At 33.8% G+C, this 21187-nt stretch overlaps 1 protein-coding gene, 1 long non-coding RNA gene and 1 pseudogene across 4 annotated transcripts in view; all 3 read right to left on the bottom strand.

The window, feature by feature from the left end:
• LOC142633246 (uncharacterized) overlaps positions 1–21187 on the bottom strand; it is a 100504-nt gene that overhangs the window by 33876 nt on the left and 45441 nt on the right. The window lies entirely within an intron of this gene.
• LOC142633244 (uncharacterized) lies at positions 1337–7567 on the bottom strand. Of its 3 annotated transcripts, XM_075807466.1 has the most exons (6): positions 7411–7567; positions 7020–7114; positions 5405–5679; positions 2431–2470; positions 1932–2133; positions 1337–1696 (listed from the first exon to the last, which is right to left on the bottom strand). In XM_075807466.1, the coding sequence occupies exons 1-5, from the start codon at positions 7438–7440 to the stop codon at positions 2073–2075; spliced, it is 501 nt and encodes a 166-aa protein (XP_075663581.1). In that variant the 5' UTR covers positions 7441–7567; the 3' UTR covers positions 1337–1696; positions 1932–2072. The 3 variants fall into 3 exon arrangements, with proteins under 3 accessions (XP_075663581.1, XP_075663580.1, XP_075663579.1); XM_075807465.1 differs by lacking the exon at positions 2431–2470 and having other exon boundaries at positions 1337–1692; XM_075807464.1 differs by lacking the exon at positions 2431–2470.
• Positions 8951–11672, bottom strand: LOC142634125 (receptor-like protein EIX2; annotated as a pseudogene).

Raw genomic sequence — 21187 nt, forward strand, 5'->3', positions numbered from 1 at the left:
TAAATACCCCTACTTTGACATGACATGCTAACATGAATTAACACCCCATATGAAACAATAAATGCATTAACATTCAAATTGGTTAAGTGTTTGTCATGTAAACGGACTAGGGGAGTTGCTCCTCGTATTGGATGTTTTAAAAAATACCCAGCACAGCTTCAATTCCAGGCGCTTAAACAAGTCAATCTATCACCTATGACCATGTCGGGATACTTTTCTATCAAAACTCCTTCCTTCACCAAGATCCAGTCCTAAAATCCATCTATCACCTAGGCTTGCATGTATGGGACTTCCTAACCCAATGGTACATGTTTCAACAGGTGACTAGATTGAAAAAATAACATATCAATATGTGATATTTGCACTTGTCAAACAAAGCAAATCATGAAAGGTAAATTCACAAATAAAGCACAAGATTGCTCCATGTTTTACAGGTATACCACAAGATGGAGAAATTGTTAGGTCCACCAGTGGATTGCTGACGTAGTCTTCCCTAACCTCCCAACCAATAAAATGTCATTATTTATGCAAATGTAAAATTACTTGGTAATTTTTATTTTTTATTCCTTATGTTGATTAGAAAGCTCACTCACACATTTGCATAAATGACATTATCTCATTAGTTGGGAGGATCACGCCAGCAGTCCTCCTGGTGGACCTAATAATTTCTCCACAAGATGGTGTGTATAATTTACTCTCCATAAACAAAAATGAATTGTATCCTTGAATGGTAAGGAAATGATCATTTAAATTTTTTTTTTGAGAAACAATAAATGATAATTTAAATTGATTCTATGAGATTGGTAAATAAAAACAAAAAAAGGTGGAGTTAGTATATTTCTCAGCCTAATAGCTAGGTTATTTAACCGAATAGGAGAAAAAATAACCATGTCACATTTTAAATGTTCATTTGACCAGATCATTTGACTTTTAATTTTTAAGGGACTGGAATATAAAAAAGGTGGATTTAATATATCTTTCAAGCTAATAAATTATTTATCACTCAAATATGCAAAAGTGACCATGTCATAAACTTTTGAGTTTACTCAGTTGACAACATTATTACTCATGTTTGCGATTATAGTGTATTGACCAAAAAATTTGTTTTTCTTTAAGTGATTAGCACTATATAGATAAATAGTTTTTACACATCCTACACAGGAATCATAATCTGTTTCATTTTGTTCATGAATATTTTATGATAAAATATTCATGAAATAAGATCAAGAAGTTTTCTTTTGTAAACAGTGCATGAACCAGTGTCACCAAATTGCAATATTCAATAATATAGTGATGTGAGTATTAGCAGCATGACTCTCTAGGCATCAAGCTTAACTTCAATTCAAATAACGCCATGTCAAAATTATAAGAATTCATGTCAAGCCCACCTCTTTGATATTCAATAAGTAAATCCTCCAATGGAATTAAAGCCTACAACATGAGGTGAGAAATTATGCTACGCATTGTATTTGAAAAAAAAAGGGTACTCTACACCACCTATTTGATGCATTATGTATATGAGAAACTATTTCTACTGTCATAGTACAACTTTGGTTCTATTGAGGGCATTCCCATGAGTTCCCTCTTTGTCCACTTCAAATATCTCTAAACAAAGTCAAATAGTAGCATAGTAGTAATGGTATTCTTTATGGTGATCCATCCGTAGTAGAAACCCATCTTCCCCTCCACTATCTACCTATCAAAAAAGGTTTCAAAACATTAAAACAAAGTCTGAATTTATAAATGAACTTTATTTCAAACGCAATGGGCTAACTACAAATATAGACTGAAGTTAAAGACAATCAATATTTGTGAAATAAAATCCAATTGACTATCACATTAGCTACGAATTAAATCATACATTCAAAGTAGGTAACTGCTACATTAACATGAACCAACCAATATTAAGGACATAATACTTGAAATAATACCTTTTAGGTAGATAATGATGCCTTTCACTTGCAAAAGCAGACTCTTGCCTTTCTAGACAACCAATTCATCTGTATCACTATAGTCACATACATCCGATCTTTAATGTCATCAGCAAATCTGAAAACGCATGCCTCCAAGTCCTATTGAAGAAGAAAGCTCCACAAATTGCCCAAAAACCAGTTGTGAATCCAACTCCCATACCTAAATAGAAGCTGGAATTTTTAGAGTCATCTTCAGCACTGCCTAGCATAAAATCAATTTAAGTATGCTCAAGAAATAGTTTTCCTTGAATATGCCTTCCATAAAATCAACTTGAGTACCCCCAAGAAATCTTCCCCTCCCCTCCCCTCCCCCACCCTTTAAGGCGACCATCCCATTTCCCACACTTTGCTGCCCAATTGTAGATTTCTTTTGCCAATACTTCAATTCACTCACTGATTGGATGTTAACATTAACTCTACTTGAATAACTTTAAACTTTTTAAAATAAAACACTCACTGGACCAAGCTATCTGTTTCAATTTCATTTGTTGAGGTACCTGCATTAAAAGCATAGGATGAATAAAGTCTTTCATGGACCAAAAGGAAAGGTTTTTGTCAACAATTACCCTGAGGGTACAAGGCATTGCTTGACTATGTCATGAAAATTCTAAACATCTTGGCCAAACATGGCATTGCTTGACCATGCTAATAGTGGCATGTGTAAAAACAGTTGATTGTTAGACACTTTGACGAAAGCTAACCATGAAACAATAACTGATAAAATACAAGCAGTTCAAGTATTATTAAAGCCAGCAAGGTCAATAAGAAAAAATCAAATGAAACAGTCAGAATCAGACAACTGAGATGTCAAGAAAAATGAAGAAGATAGAGGTGATGCATAATCATGCATATCAAACTATTTCTGAACTTTTTGGTTTTACACACCAAGCGCCGCAGTCTAGGCACAGAAATGTTACCACCATAGGAAACCTATGGTCTTTCTCAATTGCAGGACAAGCAACTCAGCAGATGATAACGATACAGATTTCATGCTTCAGATGTTTCCCTATAATACCAAAGTTATCCAAACTCAAAATGTGTATGTGTGTGTGAGAGTATACACACAAGTACATTAGACAAATCTGATTGTCTAGCAGTCAAATCTGGGTACAGAATCACTTTGAATTTGATTCCAGTACACAGAATATGATATGGGGTACTGCTTATATGCTCAGATGTAACGAGTTCCGTAACAATCAAACATACTTGACGTCTGTGTATAGCAGAACTGGTACTGAGGTTGAAGCCCTCTCATCCAACCTCTGACGTGGCAAGGGTTTTTTTATTGCAGTATCGGGAAATATAGTCAGCAACAGACAAAGTTTGAGACATTATTCATATATTAAAATCAGTATCAATTAGCTCTTGCCACATAAGGAGATTGAACAGGAGGACTTAAGTGGCTATTGTACTTCGAGAGATATCGACCCTTTTTTTCCCTACCTGGATTTTTGCTAGTAATTTTTCTTTTATCATCTAACACATTTCCAGGCATTTGTAAGCCAGCAACACAGCATCCAAATATTAAAATGAGAGTTGAACATGATCTAGCAATTTCTTGAATAAAATGAATCTTGAATGCTAGATGTTTTACCTCCTGTCCAACAATTTCCAATCAAGGCCCTGAAGAATATCTATCAAAACTGAGAACTTAATACAAACTCTATTAATCAATTTCGTTTACAAGTTTCAATGTAAATAATGTTACGTTCTTGATGCTGCCATGGAAGATTAAGTTGTTATCACTTCACAAGTTCGACTGTTCAAGATTTATTTTATGAGGCCATGTGTCAAGTCCAATCAAAGTAAAAGTCATGGGGTTTTAAAGGTCTAGTTAAATGTGTCCTTAGATTGAAACAGTTTTTATTTGGGTTTTTATTCAACAAGTTCTGGCCAATTTTGTAATTAGGAGCAGAAGTGTAATCTCTGGAATCCTGTGAATATAGGTATTTTTTTTATCTAGAATTTTCTAGGAGATCATAACTATCTTAGGTTTTATTTTCTTTGAGTCCAAGTTAGTCTTTTACATCTTGGCCTTATTGTTTACTTTCTCTCTCTTTGTTCTCTCTTTTCTTCTTCTCTTTATTATGGTACTGTTCATACTCATACAGGCCATACCATAAATTTCTCTCATTTCCTTCTTCGTTATATCCCAAACCCTAAGTAAAGCCCTTCCTCTTGCCTATCAACACCATAACACCCCACACATTTTCTCTATCAAATCACCATACAAAACTCATCAAACCAAGTTTGAGTCTTCACCTTTTCTTCTACAACTCTATACCCTAGATCTATTAATCCTCCCAAACTTAAACCATTGAAAGCACCTATATACAAATTCCCAATTTAGGTTACAAACCGGTTGAGATTACATGTTTTGCTGTAATAATGCAAGCAAAGCAGGGAACAAATACTCTTACATAGAGTTTTAACTTCAATGAAATGGAGCCAAGAGATATTCTAGAAGGTTTTAACAGCATGCAAGCTTGCAAGAAATCTTTTTGTTTTTATCGGTAAGTTACACATGTGGGTGGGTCATGATCCCTCAACCTCTCCTGCCACCTTGTTCTTAAAAGAGGAGGAGAATGCTCGTAGCAACATTGAAAAATAAATCTAGCAACTAAAGCGTATCATCATTCCAAAAATATATAATATCAAGAACTACCAATGACTCACATCACAAACAAAAAAAACATGAATTCAAGAAAGACCTTATAGAAGTACAAAAGATTGAAACCTACCAATTGACTTTTGCCTATCAACTCTAGCTCAACTGGCACCTCCTCCCCTTGCAAGTGCTAGATGGAGGGTGAGGTCAGGGGTTCAAGACCCACTAGATGCATGTGTTACTTACCAAAAGAAAAAGGCCGTATAGAAGCTAGAGATAATGGATAGAGCATTAGATACACCAACAGACTCCCAATGAGTTTCTGGAAATAGTGATTCAATACTCCTTGAAGATGCCATCCAATCAACTTCAAGCATCTTCAAGGCACCTTCCCCTCACCTCCCCTACCCCCAAGGCCACCACCCTGTTTCCTCCATTTTGCTGCCCAATACTTCATTTTTAAAAATGAATGGGTGTTGACTTGAACTCTACATGAATAACTTCAAACTTATTAAATAACTAAATTTGTTTAAAGAAACTAGTAAAGAAGTTAAGGTAATTGACGGAACAAATCGAAATATCACTCCTTCGAACAAGATAATCACACTGAGTACACCCTGCTGTATTTGGTTTGTGTTTTTTTAATAAAATTTATCGTTACTTATCCAAAAAAGAAAAATCAAGATAATCCCACTACCGCAAACATAGAAAGGATATGTCATAAGAAAACTCAAAGATTTGACAATCTCAAGTCACAATCATGCAATTTCAAGCACATAATGCAACATTGGAAATTTTTTTTTGATTGCAAACAGAATCTTACCAGGATGGTCAGTAGGTTGGTCGTGCCTGCCAACAGCAAAACCAAGGCCACTTCGACGAGGAGCAGCTGTTGGCTGTGGAGGCAATTCGTGTGCCTCACCTATCCTTTTAGAATCAGGAAGAAGAATTTCATCCATAGACATGGAGAAACTTTTAATCTGAGCATGGATGTTTTCTTGGACTAGCTTCTGTTGATCAGCAAGAGAGGCTTTACTAGCCATTTCAATGATCTCCTCAGCATCTGCCTCCTCAGCATCCCTTCCCAAACGGTTGTAGCTGGATGTTTAAGTCTTTCATGAGAAAAAATTTGAGATTAAAGGACACCCAATGAAGCTGAACACTGAGTGACAAAGGAAGCATAAATTCACATGAAGCAAAGTGGTACAGTAGGGAACAAACAAAATAGCATCTACACAAAATGCAATTGACATTATTTAAATGTTCACTTTTGGCTTAATCAATCAAAAAGTTAAAAGAAATTTATCTTTTGTTGAAGTACTCGACATTGATGCACAAGATCTAAGAAGCTAAAACTTGGATAGAAGTGAGGCAAACATTAAGATCAGTTATGTCAAGAAGTAATAAACATTTTGATTCGCAAGGGATATGTCACAATCAGTGAGAGAACAACATAAATGTAAACAATGAAATTCTTAATCTCTACATGGTCCATAGCCAGCACAACGCCAATATTTTTCCATTTTCTTATGTTTTGTGGATGCAGAAAAGGGAAAACATAAGGAATGTCTCAGTGAGAAAACAACCTAAAAGATAATCTCTACATGATCACTACGTCCCTATCTTTCCTTCTCTTAAAGAGTATGATTCTCAAAAAATTATATCAACATACATGAAATGATCAAGGGCTCCAAGGGTTTTGCGTGATTGCATATGCCTATGGATGAAGGGAATGTCTTTAAGATATCTACAAGACTGAACATTCTTTGTTAAGCAACTTGTTGGGCAAAAAAGTTTGTTATTGTTCATACCATGATCATCGCTATACGTTGAATATGAAATGGATGATTGGTGAAAAGAAAAGAAAATTAATATGGCTATAGTAACAACTAGAGCAAAATGAGATGTCATGGACAACTAAAAATAAAATGCACAGAAAGAGTTCATCAGCCAATGATTAAAGGCACTGCAAAGGCAATTAGACCTGACACAATTATACCAATTGATAGGGTTGGAATCTAGGTATCTACTCCCTTTTTTTTTTTTTTTTTTTTAATATTGGTAAGTTACACACCCAACAAGTTTTGAATCCAAAATCTTACCCTTAATCCCATTTTACGGGAGGAAATGTCATTTCAGGTATAGCTAATTGTTATGATAAATTTTTTCTAATTAATTTGACCATAGCATCTACTCCACAACAGTTACTACTTCAAACATAAGCATGTTTATCGACAAAATTGAGGAAAATAATTCACTGAAGAGGTTTATTAAAACCAATCAAATGGTCTAAACTCTACACTACAATATGCTACCTATATTTGCACATTAACACAAACAACAGCATTACTGAAACTAGCCAGTAGACACATACAGTTCATGTTTAAAGGTAATACATGAGAGATAATTCAATTAACAAATTCACAGTCACAACTGACCTGGTATATAGAAATAATCTATTTATGTCTGATTCAAATTGTAACTGTCTTGGATCCCTAGCAAAAGTGGGACTTTTTGCAAGAGTTTTCACAGCCTGTAAATACCCATTTACAAAAGAGCAAAAGGGTCATTCAAAAAAGACCATAAAAGAAGAAAACAAAGGCATAAATGAAACAAAGTTTTAATCTTTATGACTAAAACTGATCTGGGTTTGCACTAAGAACAAAAACCCATATCAGATTAGTTCAATAACAGTCATAGATTGTGTTCAATCGAGTAGAACTTAATGGAAAAGTGAAAACCCATTTTTACTAGTGAGAAATGGAGAACAGTATTTTCAGTAGAAGTGTAAAACTAAAACCACAAAGAGAGAAAGAAAGAGAGAGAAACCTCTTGGAATTTGTTGAATAGAAAAGCCATTGTGAAGTGAATCGATGAGTACAGAAAGCAATCTTTTTGGTTCAGTGAGCTGAACTCTGTGAAATTGACTGCAAGGGAAACGAAGAGCGTGCGCTTTCCGTTACGCCCTTTATGGTGGCGTGCCTGTGCCTTGGTGTTACTGAAAACGTCTATTGTGTCGACTTTAGAGTTGTAACGTCGACCATATCTTTGACCTCTCAATTTATTTCCTTGTTTCACATTTCAATGACCTGGCCAAAAACTTGTCTGTGGTCTGTGCCTTGGTTTGTTAGGTCGAAATTAATTCGCCGTAATACTTTTTATAAAAAAAACTTTTCTTTTAAAATAATAAGAGTGTGATACTTAAAACTTTATCAAAATATTATTTTCATCCTTAACTTTATAAAGAATTTTCTTTAATAATATACAAAATAAGGACGAAAAATATTTTTTTTCAATATTTTAACAATGAAAAATAATCTTTTTTAAAACCTAAAGACAAAAATTAAAACATTTAAAAATAATTTAGAGATTGCAAACCAATTTTTTAAAATTTAGGAATAAAAAACAAAATTTTCATAAAGTATCAAAATAACATTTTAGTCTTCAAATAAAAAGGATAAGATATAATTTTACCTAAATAGATAATCTTACCATTTATATGGTATACTCTTTTGATTTTTGTTAGCAAGTTGATCCATTCTAATAGGTTTTCCCTGTTGATTATTTAAAAAATAAATAAAAGGCCCACCATTGGCTTCAATAATATGGTGGCCATAGTTGGCCCTTTAAGCATGAATCCCTAGCAAAAGTGGGCTTTTGCAAGAGTTTTCATACGAATATCATTCACAAAAGAGCGAATGGGTCATACAAAAACACAGGAAAAAAAACAAAACAAAGGCCTAAATGAAAGAAGGTTTTAATCGTCATGACTAATATTGTATTGGGTTTGCCCAAAGAACAAGACCGAAACTAAGATTAGTCTAACAAAAGTAATTGATTTGGCTCAATTGAGTAGAGCTTGTTGGTTCCATAATGGAAAACCCATTTTTGCTATTGAGAAATGGATATCAGTATTTTCAGTAAAACCGTAAAACCAAAACCAGAGAGAGACCTCTTGGAATTTGTGGAGTGGAAAAGCCATTATGAAATGAATCAATGAGTACAGGAAGCACTATATTCAGTGACCTAAACTCTGAATTTATGCTAATGGTGAAATAATTCTTCATTAAATGTCTAGTAGCACTACATAGATAAATAGTTCTTACACATCATATTCAAGAATCATAATTTGTAGCATTTTGTTCATGTATGTTTACGATACATCCAAGATGAAATAAGACCAAGAAAATATCTTTTGCAAATGATTCTTTTTGGCCTTTTGAAGAGCATGAACCAGTGCCACCTCCTGAAGTATAAACAATGAATTAAATCATATATTTAAAGTAGGCTACTACACATTAACATGAGCAAAACAATATTAAGAATATATTACTTGAAATAGTACCTTTTAGCTAGATAATGATACCTTTCACTTACTAAGGCAGACTCTTAGCTTTTCAATAACCAATTCAACTTTATCACTGTATTCACATATATCCAATCTCTTATGTCATCAGAAAATATGAAACAGGAATGCCTCCAGGTCCTATTGAAGAAGAGAGCTCCACAAATTGCCCAAAAGCCAGCTGCAAATCCAACTCCCATACCTAGATAGAAGCTGGAATTTATAGTCATCTTCAGCATTGCCAGTTGGTGATCTCTTCAAAGATTCTTCCTCTATTGTGCAATTTTTTGGAAGAGGATCACCACATAGTTGAGGATTGCCAACATAGCTGAGTGCATCAAAAGATTGAAGCTGGGTGCTTGAAGGAATCCTACCATAGAAGTTGTTGTAAGACAAATCCAAGTAACTAAGAAATGTCAAATTAGAAACGCTTGGCGGAATTATCCCCGATAGATGATTTCTTGAGAGATCAATTGACTCCAACTCTTTCATGCTCCCAATTTTTTCTGGTATCTTTCCCATCAAATGATTTCGAGACAAATTCAAAAAACATAATTCAAAAAGAACACAAATTTCAGCAGGGATTGATCCAGAGAAGTTGTTATTTGAAAGGTCTATGATCTTAACAAATTCTAGATTCCTTGCATATTCCAATTCCTTACCTTTGGGAACCAACTTAAGATTCTCAATGTAGGATACATAACCATACATATATTTTAAAGGTTCAAAAGGAAAAACTCGAATATTGGGTTCTGGTAGTGCCATGGCACTAATATTTTTCAGGCAATTTGGTATGACACCAAATAGACTATTATCAGCAAGATCCAATACTCTAAGAGAAGAAAGTTGGCACATTTGTGGAGGTATACGACCTTTAAATTCATTTGATCTTAGACGAAGAACTAATAGATTTGTCATTTCTCCAATCCAGGGTGGCATGATCCCTGTCAAATGATTATTACCTATATCAATGAGCCCAAAATTTGAGCAATTTTTGAATGATGAAGGGATATCTCCAGAGATGTTATTGTTTTGTAAACGCAATGATTGGAGATTAACTAAAGCCCCCATGGAGTAGGGAATTCTACCTGCTAGACTATTACTCCCTAAGTTTAAATGGATCAAAGACTTCCAATACCTCCAACAATGAGAAAGTTCTCCTGACAATAGATTGTTTGATGCATCTAAGACCACTAATTTATTCTTTCTAATTACCTTTTGGCATAAGAAAGTGGAAATGGGTCCAGAATATGAGTTTTTAGCTATATTGAGCACTTTGACATTTTCAAACAATAGTGGAAAGCAACCCTTGAAGTGATTAGATCTTAGATTTATAATAGTAGAATTCAGAAAAATATTCGACAAATCCCCTTCTATGTGGTTGTCAGATAGATCGATAGCTTCAACATTTGAAGTCCAATTCCAAAACCAACTTGGAGCCTTGCTTGAAATTCCTGACGTTGACATATCCAAAAACCCGAGGGATCTTTGTGATTGTAGCCATGAAGGAAAATTAGGACCTATCTTGATTGAGCTCATGGAGACATACTCAAGTTGAAAGGGGGGAACCCAATTGGGATTGACATTAAAGAACAATTGTCTTTGAGACATAGAGAGATCCTTTAGTTTTGATAGTTTTTTGAAATGCCTTCATTTATAGTTCCTGTTAAGAAACTATTTTGGATATATAACTCCTCTAGATTTGAGAGAAGCCCAAGACTCTTTGGAATGGTGCCATTCAACTGATTTTGGTTGAGGGATAATGTTCTCATATGAGATAAATTCCCAACAGATAAAGGGATAGGACCATTTAAAGAATTAAAAGAGAGATCGAGATATGTTAGATGCTTAAGCTGGCCTAATGACTCTGGAATTTTTCCAATTAGATGATTGGGATACAAGGATAGATATTCCAATTTCTCTAAATTGAAAATGCTAGGTGGTATCTCGCCTTTCAAAGAACTATCGTCCAGGTAAAGCTTTAAGAGACTTGTACTGAGATTAGAGAACCAATTAGGTATCTCATGATTGAAATGATTTCCAGAAAGATAAAGTACTTGAAGAGATGTGAAATTGACAAATTCAAGAGATGGATTCAAACTATCAAGCTTACAATTGGAGAAGTATAGCTCAGAAAGAGAGGAGAACTTACTCATTATTTGAAGCCAATCAGCTTCTTTGTGAAGGTCAACTGAGCTTAGGTCAATGTATTGAAGGGAAAAAAGACCAGACATCCAATAAAGATTATCTGCATAGAGATCAAAATTAGATCCAAGATACAGATAGCAAAGGCTTGAAAGGTTCCCAATCTGATGAGGAATGAGTCCAGAGAAGTTGGCGTCTGAGAGGTCAAGATGTGTGAGATTACCCATTGAGCCAAGGAAAGTTGGAATAGGAGTACGATTAAAGTCATTGAAACTCAAGTCCAAGTAATTCAAAAACTCTAATTTAAGCAATGAGCGACTAATTTCACCCCCTATCCCGGTATACGCTAGGTGGAGCTCTGTGACTCGACTGGTTTTGTTATCACAATGAACACCATCCCATCTACAGCAATCTTCTTGGCTAGACCAGGATGGAGTAAGTTGAAAGGATCAATGAGGCCTCGTTTGAGGCAAAGAAGTGCTTGCTTGTCTTTTTCATTGCAAGAGATCTCATTTGACATTGTTTTGAAGAACCTTAAACTGAAGGTAGCTGCAAAGAACCATAGTAAGAAAAGCACATGAGTTGCATAAGAGGCACCCATGACAAAGGAAAAACAAAAACGAAGGAAGAGAAGCTGAGTGTGAGTAGTGGAGGTGATGCAATTGGAGACTACTAGCTTGTGATAATATATACTGATGAATCTACTCGGTGTGAACTGATAATATATTCTGATGAGACTTTGACTTGTTCAAAAAATTATAGTGATTTTTCAAAACAATCATTATCTTATCAATATAATTTTTTCAAGGAAGACTTTGACTTGTTGCCTTAAGCCAAACGCCAAAAGATCAATACCGTCTTTCACTTTAACGCGTAGAAATAATTGTTTATTGCATATCAAAGTCATCAAAACTTTGACCTATTTACCTTCTTCTTTTTTTGGTTCGGTGACTTGTTTTGCAAAGTCATCGGAAAGGTTTTTTATCCAATGAACATATTGTATATGTCTTTGGTCTAACCTTCGGCATTTTGTCCCTTTCTTTCGTTTTTGTTACTCCTATATTGCAGAAAAATAAAATCTCGTGTATGGAACTCTATTTATGCAAATCTGTTTGCACAAAAGTAAATACTTATTTAAGTTCAGCATTAAATGACATGATTGCGGATTGGTTACTATTTAAAGGTTGATACCTTTGCCCAATATTCTACTAGTTGATATAAACAGTAAGATCTATTTAAATTTAGACATTGGATATTCATTGGAAAAAGTAATGTAGTAATTTTTGTGCTCGTGGTTTCCTAATTCCCAGCAATTTAGATCTACTCATCAGCCAAATTTGGGCACTTCAAAGTTCAAACTATAGCAGTGCCCATGGATGCTACAATGAGTGGAACCCCAACTATTCAATAACCATAATATTCCAGTCCAGCCAATTACTGCTATTGTTGTTGCCACACCTGTATTGGCATGACAACAACACCGGTGACACCATTGCTTCGGGAATTCCATCCCCCATGCACGCGCGGAGAATTCCCCTTGTCTTCCAATCCCTCCATTGTCCTTTATGTCTTTACAGCGTGTAATTTAAATCCTCAAGATCTTGCAAAACTAGAGGCATGTAGAGATCATATTAAGTGCTAAAAAGCATATGCGTTTTAGTCGAGATGTTTTATGTTATAAGCTTTATTCTAATTAAAGTCCATGCTGAAATGTTTCCAATATCATTTTGCATGACCATCCTAGAAGGGCTGATCCTTATATATATTGACCTATGTATCTCTAGTCAGTTTTTGAAAAGTCAGTTTGTCCAAGTACTTATGCTATGATGGAGTTAAAATTTGGATCAAAATTTCCATGCTAAAGGTTGGTTTTTTGGTGAACTATTTTCCATTTCAGTGCATTTGATACAATAATTAAGGAATAAGCATTGCTAGAATTAGATTAGAAAATGAGAGTATACAAAAAATACACATTCGGAAATTCATTTAGAGGACATTTGTCTGGAATCGATTAAAATCTCACATGACATGACTCCATTAGTGATAATATGGGCTTTAAGCCAAACCCTCATAAATCAATGCTCACCACAAACAAGTGATGAGACGTGCTAGGTTCATTGGACAGAATAAAAATCCTTTGTTACATTTTATATGTTATGAATTGCAATTCGCTACACATAATTTTTTTCCTAATAAAGTAATCAAGTTTATGATAACAAAGAAAATTGAACAATCATAGCTGGTGGAAGATAAAATTGAATACTCATAGCGGAACATTGGACTTTCATTCCACTTGATGATCGTTTTTCACATAGCCACTTAGATTTCTTAATGTATCAATGTTATCAGACTTTTTGACTTCTTTTGGTTAACAATTTACGTAGGATCATTGAAAGTATTTCATGACAAAGAATTTAATCAAGCGTACATACAAGCATGATCGGTTTAGTTTTGCAAATGCAATAGCTCAAGAATTATAGGAAAGTAATATTAGATTAAAATGTTCATAAGCATCCACAATACAATACAAAAAAAAAAAAAGGATTTTAACGAATTAAGGACACTTTGAAAATATGGAAAATTTGTCTACAATGAGCATACAATTGGGTTCATCAATGACTCAAACGAAATCCAAACCTATGTTAATTCATCACCAAGATCATTAAAACCTAAAGCAAACCACACATAATAATACCTACTAAGAAAAAATTTAAAATGAATTTTTATCCTATTCTGTGGGCTCCAAAGATTCTGTCAAAGACGTGTTAAATTTATATCGAAGGTTCTAATTCCACTAGTTTGAGCCCAAAAATCCAAATTTTATAAATCTATAGGATCTAACAAAACCATACCAATTTTGGTTAATTTAACTTAACTTTATGATTAAAGAACACATATATACATACCTTAACACAATCTAGTAAATTCAACTTGAAAACAGGTGTTGACAGTTCCTAAAATTCCCAAATAAGTCTCAACAATTCCCGAAAAAACCAATTTGAAAAACTCATGGCGGACAAAGGCTTGATGTCAACATAGACTTGAAATCTCAGTAGTACCCATTGAAGTCACATTTTGTGGGGTTGGTCCTAGCCATCAAGATCACATCATTCCATGGTGAATAATGCAGTTCGTCGGTTAGTTAAGGTTTGAACTACATGGGATCACACAAAAGGAAACATCATTTGTGCTTTCTTTTGCCAATGCATTTGTGCTTTGGAAAACATCAGAAGAAGAGGTTTTTGGCGTGGAAAACTAAAAGCATAATTTCGTACTCACCAATTCAATGAGTTTCACTCGTTATTTGATTTACGTTTCATTCTGTTGAACCACATCAACACAGTATTTCGGTTAACTTAAGTCTAATTCGGTTAATTTCAATGCATTTACCGAAGAATTTAGGTTGAGAAATGAGAATACCTATTCTAAATCCAAATTTATTAAAAAATACATATTAAAAAAGTGATATTATTATTTTTAATTGTTCAATTTAATGATTTGTAGTATTATCTTTCTTTATTCCCCCTCCCCCGTTTAGCTGATATTATTATTTTAGTTTTTGAGTGAATTGCACAATTTTAGTGTTTTGAAAAGATATAATTTGAATTTGAAGACCAATTGAGGATAAAATTGTCTAAGATATTAGGGAGAGGCAATGAATTGATGAAAGAGTAATAAAGAAAAAGAAAAGTGTGGAAGGAGTTCTTTCTAAATTAAAGCAGATGAATGTGTAAAGGCAAAGCATATGAAAATTTAAAATTGTCTAAGATATTATTAGAAAAAAAAAAGTTGTCAAAGATGATGTGTAAATTCAATTGGTTAATATATTTAATATTATAAATAAAACTAGAGGAACAAATCAATAAAGAAAATAATGATGTGGCTGGTGATATAGCTCAAAAGGAGCGTAGTATTTATTGTTATTACGTTCCTGTTGAGCCTCATTAGTATAGCATTTTGTTCCATTCGGTCCATTTCAATACATTTATTTAAAAATGGGTAAAGACAGGTTTGGGTCAAGAATACCTATTCTAAATTCAAATATATTAAAAAATTATATAAATGACAACATTTAATAATATTATTTTTAATTGTTTAATTTAATGTTTTGTGATATTATCTTTCTTTATATTCTTCTACCCTTAGCTAATATTAGTATTTTAATTTTTGAATAAATTACATATGTAAGGATTGGATTTGGCAGCTCAAGCCCACTTAGAAGAGTAGTGCCCTGCGACTATACCCAAGCCTAAACAATAGAACTGTTTTGTATAGAGGTGGGAAGACAATTTCAGTATCGTTGCAAGCTAAGCCTAAGACCACTGAAGTGGTTCTTGGATAAGGGAGCATAAACCGAATAGTTATTGATAAAAAAAGTCCTCCTCGGTCACTTCTGAGAAAGATTTCTTATAGAAGTCTTGCTCTTGTTTTTATTAAGCTATACACTGTTCAATGTTCACTTTTCTATTTTTCTCTCTCTTTCTCAAAAAGTTCCCCCCCCCCCCTCTCTGTTGTAGAGCTTCATTCCTCTTATATGTCCTCCTTCTTGACATCCTAGCCCTCCACCTATATGCTTCATAGTTCTTCTCTGGATACTTGTCCCATCAAGATTTTGTTGAAGGTGGTAGAAAGAATTGCTAGCTGTGAAAACACTGTTCAGGTGCCATTTCCTCATTAATGCAGCTGATAAAGTTGTTATAGAGCATTCAATGCCACCGGGGGGGGGGGGGGAAGGTATACCCTTTTAGGAAGCTTCCTCCCACCGTACCGATCCCCTCCTATAGCCCCATTCCTCTTCTTGAGTAGACCAAATCCTCGGGTCAAATGTGCTTTTATAAATGGTTCGGGGCATGACACCTTGCGTCTTATTCTTCTCGGTCCTTGGACACCCTAGAACATAATCTTAGTATTTTGATATGATATAATTTGAATTTGAAGTTGATCATAGCACCATAGGTACCAACAATGGTATTTTAGGTACTAGCCCATGGCCAGCAGTTAGGTCCATTACTTTTGATCCCCTGGGTGCAGCATTATCTAGTCTAGCAAACCAAAGGAAGAGATCTTTCTAGATGAGATAGCGAAATCCGAAGGCAAAATCACCAAAAAGTGATGGCCAAGAAGTGTTGTTGTCTCAGTTGTAGAGTTGCGTTGCCGATGGTAACATTACAATTATTTTGAGCAATTTGGTAGCAGAACTAGTAAGACAACAAAAAAGGTTGTGGATAAGCAAAAGCCATGATTAATTTGATATTGGATTAATCAATAGCCTATATATGACAAGAGAATTACTGAGTTTCTAAGTCAAGTATATACTATATGCAAGTCTTCCTTTTGATTTAATCCAAGTCTTCCTTTTATATTAGTACTTGATAGGGAATAAAACTGATCATGATGGGTTCACCACGTTTGGTTGACATGATGACAATAGCATGACGGTCTATATGACCCAGGAGGACAGATCCATAGAGGACGGATCCATAGTGGACGGACGAGTAAAATGCATGTGTCGGTCTTTGCCGATCGTCTCCGAGAAACCTTAACTAAGGGATCGTGCTATATGATTAGGGTTGACATGGCCTTAATTGTTATCCACATCAACAAATGCATGAAGAATTCTTGCATTACATGTTGGCCTTGATTGAAGGATTTTTTATAAGGAAAAGAATTCTAGGAGGTATAAAAAGGGAAAAAGTTCTAATCGTAGAAGGAAAGAACTTGGTGATGAAGGTATGGATGTCAACCCTACACCACTATAAATACGTCAAAACCCTCATAACTCAAGGTACGCACAATTATCTCAACTCTGGCACTCTAGGGTTGTTAAAAAGACTCTAACTTGACCTTCGGAGGGTTTTTGGCCGGTACCACACCAGTGCTCTGTTAGGTTTTTTATTTTCTTTTTGCAGGTGTTGTTTCGGTTTGGAGAGTGCTCGCAGCTTACTGGTGATTTTTTCGGCATCATCAGTACTCTTCATTTTATTGTGTTAAAAAACACCGCCTAATTAATGATCCACACATTGACACATATATAAACCAAACATAAAAGTACAAGATAACGGAAGCTGGCACCACATATGACTAACCATATTTTGCATTCACATGCTTGATTGGGTCTTTTCAATACATAAAACTTTTCCAAATCACTAGTTTATTCATTCTCACACTCAAAACATATCTAGTTGGTCAGGTTTTAGCTATAGAGGTCATGGATTAAGCTACTCTACATATGAAAATCCATGTCCCTGAGAACCAATGAATAGTGTAGACCACAACTTTGGTGGTCTAGAACTTATATATTAGTGGTTACTTTACGAGAAACAGTCAAATAATAGAGCAAATTATAACATATCTACTGTGGTTTGGCCAAAATTTAAGTTGTCTATCTATGATTTAAAAATTTGATATTTTACCCACCTGTTGTTTGGCTGAAATTTAAATTGTCTACCTGTAGTTTGAAATATCAAGATACAAGTGTTCAGCACTTCAACTAGATTTTTTTTTTTTTTTGAATCCCATTTGACCTTGTATTTTTTATGGTTTTTGTGTTTTTGGAGAAGAGAAACATAAAATGAAGCAAAATTATATATTTAGTCATGTTTTTAACAGTGGTAGGTTAAGGAAATCTAACTGAACTAACCTTAGGTGGATAAATTATCCAATTTCAAATGACAAGTAGACAACTTTAATTTTGGTCAAATTACAGGTGGTATGTTATAATTTGCCCTAATAATATATAATATAAAACAAAACAGGCCAAGGATATTCGAACTAAGAAAACTTAGCATATGTATCCGATACACGCAATATTACCTCTGTTCAAACCAGCGTTATTAGAACTCTAGAACCTTGGATATAAATTTAATAGGTCTTGACAGAATATCTGGAGCCCGTAGGCATGAATAATGTCATATTACATGGGAAACTACTTTTCAAAGTCGAAGTACACGTCTTCCTTTGATTATTATTATTATTATTATTATTATTATTTTCAATCTAAAGTAGTCCAACCGTGCATGCTCCGAGCAAATTGATGTCTTTGTCGCAGCGGCAAAGTGTAGGAAGCAGCATCGCTGAGTTAATCCGAGAGTGAAACATAAGTAAGATATAGGAAGTACGGACATGGACACTAGTACAAGTATAACACAATGATATAAGTAATTTTTGAAAAATTATAACATAACATAGCCGGTATATCACCGATACAAAACAGGTACGACACTCTTAATGAAGTTTTCATGCTTTCTAAAGTAGGCCTAATAAGAAGTTCAAGACTTTTCTGACCGTTATAACTGTGACTGGGTTTTGTAACAGTGTTTTGGAAGAATATTGTATTGTCATAACATAGAATCGACTCTCATCATACCTGAGGGCTAGGAGTTGCAGAACTGGTTGTGAGTAGACGATATAGAGGACCAAAATGGCCAAATATCACTTTTTTTTTAAAAAAATATTTTGCAATCTACCAATGTTTCTAAAATATGTAGGAATCTACTACTAATTGGAAACTTGAGTTTGGAGAACTCGAGTTTCATAAAAAATAGCACTGCAAATTTGAAGACTATTTTTTCAAAGAAATCGAGTTTCAAGAACTCGAAATTTCAAAATGTGGTAGATTGCTAAATATTTCGCAAACAATGGTAGATCCGTACATATTTTTCCAAATAGTGGTATATGACCATTTTAGCCAGATATAGATCCATAATACACTTGACAGTCGACACCAGTCAATATGTAAGGCAGAGCCTTATGTGTGATATGATCATTAATTCTTAGGCCACTAGTTCAACATCCAGTTCTAAATAATCTAGTATGAAAGAAATATATATATATATATATATATATATATATATATATATATATATATGGATGTTGGATTTAATAACTTGTTATAAAATTTATATTTTGAAAATTCCACCGTTGAATTACATATTCTATATGTTCTTAATATTTATGCTAATTTTCGTGTCAATTGAATGTTATTTACCATTCAATCCATAAATTCATCTTTTATGCATTATTTTTAACTACAAAAATTTAAATTTAAACAATTGATTGATAACATAGCTATTAATCTTTGATCCTCTTAAAATTTTGCAAGTATGGAGAATATACAAATATAATATAATCTCACAATAGATTTATCAAAATTTGCATCCAATTAAAAATATTTAATAGTGTAATATTGCTTAAAATTATACTAGATTTAGCTTGAATCCAATCATATATATATAGATGGGTTCAAGTTACACTTTGTGTAACTCTAAAGAAGTTACATATTTTTTAAACCATTGATTTCTATGAGATTTAATGGTTAAAATTAGTCAACTACCACATCAGCAAAATTTATTTAAGGGTATTTTTATTACAAACATTGATTTCTCTCTCCTTATGAAGGGGTAGGCGAGCTGGAGTATTGGTGCCATCATCTGAAACTTTTCATGAAGATTTACTATTTCTAACGTTGAATAGTTGTCATTCAAGAGTTTGAAAGATCTGATTTGGATGTCAAAAATCTAAGTAGCGGGTTAATGAATAAGCAAGCAAATTATTGATGATTTCCAGATTTTACAATTAGGGTAATGTAACCACAATCCGCTGCTTTGTTTATGTAGTATTTCCTTCCACAATTTATGCTATAAAAGAAACTACAACTCCTACTTTTGTTGGTCTTGACAAAATATATTTCCCCTCTATTTTGTTGAAAATGCTTTTAAATTTATCACCGCAAGACAAAATATATTTCCCCTTTATTTGTTAAATATGCAAGTTAATCAACGAGGTAAAATAAAAATTAGAATACTTGAAAATTGAAGTGGATGAGGTCTACATACAATTACAACTTTGAGAAGGATGGAAAAATTATGCCCAGTGAACTGCATACACATACTGCGTGTATTGTCAAAAAAATTTCTCATTTTGACAGCATGAATAAATAAATAAGGAGAGATAAATCAATGGTTATAATAAATAAGATCAGAGGAAAAAAAAAACACCCTAAAATAAATTTTGCTAATACAGTAGTTGACTATTTTTAACCATTAGATCTCGTAGAAATTAATGTACATGACAAATGCATGATAATCAAAGTCAAAACATGATACCTATACAAAGTTGATCCTAGGTCAAACTAGAAATATGAGATAATAATTATGAAAAACGGTTAAAAACTAGGCGTATTATGAATTTCACCTATTAGCGCAAACACATGGTGTGCATGAACATCAATGGGTGTGCATGAACAACAATATGCATGAAGTTCAGCCCACATACATCATCTAGAAACAACCTAGACAATTTGAAACCTGAACCATGAATTAAAAGTGTAACTTGAAGCCTAAAAATGCATGATTGAAGAAATCCCCAACTTTTAGAAACCCAAGACTAGGAAAGTAAAGAAATTTAAACAATGGAGAGCAAGGAACTCCTTAAAAACTGGGATATTTGAATGTGAGTCATTGTCAAATGGTCCTCTGTGATGTTCAAAGTTTGCATTTTGAGTCAATTGTTCCATCAATATGTTTAGCCCTGACCAATAGAAAATAATTTCTGGGTTCAATCCTCAGAGTTACTGGATTTTCTAGTTGCAGAATGGATTTCAAAATGTTAGAGAAGGGTCTAAAGGTCTAAGAATAATTCAAGTCTAAGGCTGGCCTTGAATTCCCATGTAGCAGGTTCTTAGGTAGCCCACAATGGCCACATATTATAGCTTTCCATGCTACTAGCGGTGGTTCGGTTTGGTGATGGAGATGATGCCAAGAATAATAGTTGCGGTGTGGTAAAATTATGTGATTAAATGATTAAATTTATCATTTTTCAATAATTAAACTTTTAGGAGAATTAAAATTTAACATGATATTAAAGTAGAAAGTCTTAACTATCAGGAAAATTTTGGGAATTGTCACAATCAAACCCATTATAATTTTTTTTTTTTTTTTATGGAAACCAAACCCTTTATAATTAATCATGCTTTGTATGGCTGGTCCTAACCATCAAGATCTCATCATTCTATAGTGAATGATGCAGTTTGTCAATTAAAAAATTGAACCATATGAGTTTTGGAAAGCATCTTAAAAATGGATTTTTGGCATGGAAAACTATAGAAGCATGATTGAT

This window comes from Castanea sativa, chromosome 5 (assembly GCF_040712315.1).
Source record: "Castanea sativa cultivar Marrone di Chiusa Pesio chromosome 5, ASM4071231v1".
Classification (NCBI taxonomy): Eukaryota; Viridiplantae; Streptophyta; class Magnoliopsida; order Fagales; family Fagaceae; genus Castanea; species Castanea sativa.

What these genes read in the sequence shown, in the direction of transcription:
- LOC142633244 (XM_075807465.1), bottom strand. Translation starts at nt 7,440, where the DNA reads ATGGCTTTTCTATTCAACAAATTCCAAGAG. An exon ending in AGATTATTTCTATATACCAG is followed by an intron (nt 5,680 to 7,019) that starts GTCAGTTGTGAC and finishes TTAAACATCCAG; the next exon opens with CTACAACCGTTTGGGAAGGG. An exon ending in CCAACCTACTGACCATCCTG is followed by an intron (nt 2,134 to 5,404) that starts GTAAGATTCTGT and finishes GCTTCTATTTAG; the next exon opens with GTATGGGAGTTGGATTCACA.